Below are 6,000 nucleotides of genomic sequence, written 5' to 3' on the forward strand. Positions count from 1 at the left end.
TAAAGAACTTGGACTAAATAAGTCAAGACAAGAGTTGCAGGAAACATACAACCAGCAACATCATTTGATATTTATAATAGGGACAAGCAGCTTGTCAAAGCTCATTAGGTTTCAAATGAGACTTCATTCGAGTTTCAAAATGTGAACAAAAGGTCATCTATTTATAAAGAATTACCATAATCATTTGTACAAGAATTTCCCCCACTGAAGAAAGTATTACTGCCTAGTTCAGTGAGCTTTCATCACCCAAGTAGCCATTATTCACTTCCAAGTCCAGACAGTAAAACGTTAACAGCCTATTGGCTTAGGGGGAGCAAGCCCAGTCTAGCCACAGGTGGACATTTCAGCTTGGAGTGAGGGGAATAAAGAAAAATGGGAAGGTTTGCGCCAAAGCAATCATGCTTTGGGATTTTGATGGGGGTTTGCCCTCGATTGGCACAGGTGCAGGTCCCCTGTCGAATTCAGGACGGATACAAGGTTGAAACATTGGAGAGCTGATGACAGGACTTCAAGCTCCAGAGCAGCAGCAGGCTTCAATAAATGCAACCCTTTAGTGAGAGCGCGAGAGCGATAGCGAGCATGGCTGCACTCCATTCAGGTAGGTGCGAGAGCATGTAGCACTGTCTGAAGCATTATGGCTAGCTGCTGGGTGCCTACCTCTAAAGTAGTCAGTTACACTGATACCATGTTATGAAATGGGAGGCCAACAGAAATTTCCTGCCAGTCAGTCAATCTCTATAAACGAGCTTTAACAAGTGGATGGACAGCTCTACCAGGTCTAAACAAATAGATAGACACAGACAGAGAGACACACACACGATAGCTGACATCAAGAACAGGATCAGGACACCAAATTGTGAATCAGCAGCTGCATTTTTGGAACCGAAGCTGCATTATTCCCAACCTCAACACAGCCTGAAATACTGCCCAACGCAACTATATTTCAATCACCTCACAAGAAAGACTATATTAAGTTTCCCTTCTAACTAAGGAGCTATGCAATCATTGTGTGCCAATGGCTCCCGGTCAAGACAAGCTAGTTCAGTCTCGACCAGAGATAAAGTAAAGTATTGCTCCACGTTGTGTATTGTCCAGGTACTCACTGGATAAACTTAGCTATTTGGGAATTCTAACATGTTTCCTCCTCAAATCGGTGTTCAAGAAAGTTCTGTGCATTTTAATGTTTGTATGAGCTCATCTTAGTCATTATTTCACTTTTCTTTCCTTCAATATTGAAATCTTTCAAGATATATAAACCATTTAAAATGGGAGCATTCCATGACATTTTCCTGTCATTTTATACGTTAAAACGTCTTTGCTAAGGCCAAGTCCCAATCAAAGTGCAAATGCACCAAAACAGAGTCAAGATTTTCTTCGCAAAACCGAGAACTCTGAAATGGACCAGATTTCTATCAGAAATCACTCATTCACTATACAGTTGCCATACTAAATGTTAGCGGAGGAAACACTACCAAACATCTCGGCTCCAGGCTAGACTCTGACCAACACAGATGAGTTAGGAGTGTGGAACACAAACAAATATTCTCACGTTATAATTGAACACAACATTGTCACTGTTTCACTAAACGGTCTTTTGGGTAGATAGTCTGGGCAAAGACTTTGTCTCCTTCACATGCGTGATGGCTACATCTCCCTGACTCAAGTGACCAGTACGCTCACTGTCCATCATTCTTCTTGTTTAGCTTGTTCATTAAACAACCCATCCACAGATACAGAATGGGGCACAGCATCTGAATGTGCATGAGCCAATAACTTCATGGCAACTGTGACCTTCTAGCCTGCCAGAGGTTTCAGCCATCTCCCAGGCAACAAATTAAAACAACTTCAAAACAAAATCCATCCACGCTGAAAAATTGTCCAAAGTGATTCAGGGCCATTGTCTCAGTCAGAGATTTTTTTTGTTCCCTTCAGTATTTGAAGCCAAACAAAAAGTGCCCTCCATCATTTCAGATTGGACGGCCATTCAGACCCACAATATTGAACGATTAATACCATACATCTCAATTTCTCTGCTCTCCTCACTCAGTCCAATCCTCTGCATTTGAAACATTTCATTCTCTCAGGTCCACTGCTAATAAAGTCAAACCTGCTTACAAGGGCAAGCCATTTCTCTGGTGGATTGACTTCTACTGTGCAGAAGCTGAAAGCTAACTGATACTTCCTTTCTTCTCTCCTGGACAATGATTCTGTCTTCAAAGTATATATCCACATGATGCAGAACTGACCCATGACCCAATCTCCTCTCGATCTTTCCTACTCGGCCTCCCACCTCATAAGCCCTTATCAACATTTGAATAAATTAATTCAAAGCAAAAAGTAGGCCATTCAGCCCTTCTTGGCTGGCATACATTTCATAATATCATTGTGCCCCCTGCTCCACATTCACATCTACCACTCATACCAATCAACTTCCTTATTCGTCAAGGGTTTATTCAAGTCTGCTTTAAAATGAGCATTAATAATCCTATCCTCCATTTCACCAAGGAAGGGAGTTCTGAAAACTTCGGATCCACCTGCCAAGATTAAAAACTTCACCTGTCTTAAATGGGAGACCCTTTATTTTTAAAGCGTCCCCTGGTTCCGTCTCCGCTTTCGAAGGTTCTACGAACTGGGAAATGAGATTTCCTACATTACTATAACATTTAAATATCTGCAGCAAAGCATTTAAAAGTAAAAGATGATACTTTGGCTCAGTGGTGAGCACTGCTGCCTCACTCCTTGGGTAACTGTGTTAAGTTTGCACATTCTCCCAGTGTCTGTGGGGGTTTCCTCTGGATCCTCCTGTTTCCTCCCACACTCGAAACTTGTGTAGGTTAGGTGGATTGGCCATGAGAAATGCAGGGTTAGAGAGACAAGGTAGGGGATGTGTCTGGGTGGGATGCTCTTCAGAGGGTCAGTGTGGGCTCAAATAGCCCACTTCCACACTGTAGGGGGTTTCTGTGAATCTAAAGCATCCTTTCCAACATTCAGCTTGTCAAGTTCCCTCAGAATCTTGTGTTTTGATAAAAATCACCTCTTTCACATACTACAATGGGTACAGGTCCAGCCTGTCCAGTTTATTTTTTCCCCCCTCAGCACCTCCACTGAACCCTCCCCGATCTCATCCCAGGTATCAGTCAGGTAAGCCTTCTCCAGACTGTTATTAGGCCAGAGGCATTCTTCTTAATGAGGGACAATAAAATAAAAAACTGACAGAGTGTTGGTGAAACCACATGGTAGGAATGTTTTATTGCATTAATATTCCATTCCCCTTGTAACGAACAACATTCAAAGCCTTCCAAATCAGTTGTTGAGCCTGTAGACTACTTCCGTGAGATACACCAGGACACCCTCTATGCCATGGTTCTAGTTAAATAGAATGCCACTTTGCTATTCTTCTGACCAATGCAGACAAATTTGCATTTTATTCCACCTACCAGTGTTTTTGTTACACCAACTCCATCTGTATTCAAATAGTAGGCAGCCCACTTCTACCTCCGTCCCATAATCTATAAACAAGACCGCCTGGGTCAGCCCATTATTGTAGTCTATCCCTGCCTCACTTGAACCTTATTCCTCCCTACCCTGACCACTTTTCCCCCTCCCTTGACCAATCTCTTGCTAGCTTTTCTTGACCCTTCCAACGTTCTGCGTTTCAAAGCCACAACCATTTATTCTTCACTACGGATGTCCTAAGTGCACTTTCATACACAACCACAACAGTGCAAGAGCTCCTGGCTTCTTCCTGAACCGACCACCACCACATTGTCTTCGAATCTGTACACATAGCGAGGTGTTAACAGACAACTTACACAATCGCCAAATTAGAAAAGTCATCATCCCAGCTGATGGACAATCATACCGGATAGGTCAGATCCCAGAGTGAAACCTAGTTTGACATATGGTTAAAAAAAAAGTTACATTCTTGCAGTTGATTACTGTGATGGTTAGTTAGCTCTATTAGAGACAGTTGGTTTGCAATGCAGGGTAACACCAGTCTATTTCCATGCTGGCTGAATCATAAAAGTGTTCTTCCTTCTCAACCTCTTCTTTCATTTCACAACCCTCCCCCCACCCCACCTAATTCCACCTGGAGGTGTGGTGATCCTCAGGTTCAACTATCACTTGGCATCTCTCTCTCGAGAACAGTTTTTTGGCCTTTGGGATTATGGCAATTTTAGTGACTAACATCTCAAGGTCACAAATGATCTTCAACAAAAAAAAATAAATTACGCAAGAGTAAGCAAAGCTGTGTGAAATGTCTGAAACTAACAGAGCAACTTATTTCCCTAATACTCTCCATTAAAGATACTCAAACCCAAAGAAAGATATTAGACTTGAGAAATTTTTTTCTCAAATTAACTGCCTCTGGCCAGTTCACTTCTCATATTAGATGACCTTTTCCAATTCTGACTGAACCCAAGAGAAGTTTCAGTAAAACAAGACGATGACTTCCAATTTAACTTTTGGGAGCAAGATGGGAGAGAGACTGAGACACACCAACAGGGTCCCCTGAACCGAAACCTTGATTCACTTGCTAAAAGCAATCTGTCCCCCTTCTGAACTGAACTCCTGATTCCTCCGAACAGAAGTCAAAGCTAAACTAATGGCACCTAGTCTGTTTTCTCAGCCTGACACTAATTCAGCAGTATAACTGTCCCTTCCGCTAACAGCACAGGTGTTGTTACACACTTGGCTGAATCACATGTCTTCTGGGAAATTATGTACTTGGGGCACTGCTCCAAATGACTTTTTGACCTTTAAAACAAAAATATCCTCTCAGACTAGAATTCAATCAGGCTATCAAATCCAAATAGAAACAGTATTTTATGCACATTTAACACAATGTTGCTATGGTATCCACACATGCCTGCCTTTCAGGGAAGAGGGAAAATGTCAAACGTTCCTTATTCTAGTCCTGTTCAGGCCTTGTATCTCTTTCCCAGTCAAATAATGATCAAAACTGCCATTTCCTGCTTCCACAATGGTCAAGCTGGAAAATTTTGAACTCTGCTCCCAATTCCAACACTTCCCACACTGATCCTGGGTCCAGCTCTGACTCCTCCTACGCTGTCAAGTCTTCATTTCTGTTGATATAGCTATCAACTAATACATACTATAAAACTTAGGACCTCCAAAATCTACTTAATTACAATTCTTCATATCAGACTTCCCATAAAGATTCAATTCCATTGGACTGGTTCAGATAATGCCAAAATTAAATACTTCATGTTTTACTTGATAAGTGTTTCCACAACTAACAGACTCCTCTCTGCACCGTCTCTCCACCTGCACCCTCCCCACCTCCCACCCCCCGCCCCTCCCAAATACTGTTGATAAATCAGATAGAGTGGATGGGCATCTTTGGCACACTTTTGCTCTCCCTATTCCTCCTTCCTCCCAGAATTGCAATACAGGTGGTTCTGCTATAACGAGCGTTTCATTAACGCGAAATGGCTGTAACATGATTGATGAATAGGAAACGCTGTTTGGATAATGTGAACTTTCTGCTGTACAGGTACAGCGATCTTATATAGCACTTTCTTAATGACATGATTTTCTACAGCGCAAGGTAACACAAGAATGCAACTATCACGTTACAGGAGAACTACCTGTAAAACCGTTCTCTTTTTGTCCTGCAGTGGAAGATGACAGCAATTAGATCATCCTTTATTTCACCAGATCCACCAAGTGGATCTTCTACTTCTCCCTCTCTTCACACTCTGAAGGGAGCATTCATTCTGCAACATCCTGGATCAATCCTCAGTCAACCCATAGAAATGCCTCCCTTTCCTATGGCATTTCCCATTCAAGTACAGGAGGAGATGCAGCCACTGCTGATACCTTTTCTCTTCAGATTGTGGCCTGGTATAAGCCAGCTATATACAGGAAAGCAGAATCAACTTGCATTGAATTCAACATGGTTTCCTCTACAATGGAGAACCAAATTCAGGTTGGCTGACTGCTTCATGGACACCTCTGTTCAGACTGCCAGACCCA

General features: G+C 42.3%; 1 protein-coding gene across 1 annotated transcript in view; it reads left to right on the plus strand.

Annotated features, from left to right (window-relative positions):
* Positions 1-5,662, plus strand: part of LOC125484077 — a 36,943-nt gene extending 31,281 nt beyond the window's left edge. Inside the window, exon 3 of the mRNA XM_048601348.1 lies at positions 5,643-5,662. Within this exon, the coding sequence (XP_048457305.1) occupies positions 5,643-5,662 (20 nt within the window). The remainder of the gene's footprint in view (positions 1-5,642) is intronic.
* The last annotated feature ends 338 nt before the right edge of the window (positions 5,663-6,000 follow it).

This window comes from Rhincodon typus, chromosome 9, assembly GCF_021869965.1.
Source record: "Rhincodon typus isolate 14 chromosome 9, sRhiTyp1.1, whole genome shotgun sequence".
NCBI classification, from domain to species: domain Eukaryota; kingdom Metazoa; phylum Chordata; class Chondrichthyes; order Orectolobiformes; family Rhincodontidae; genus Rhincodon; species Rhincodon typus.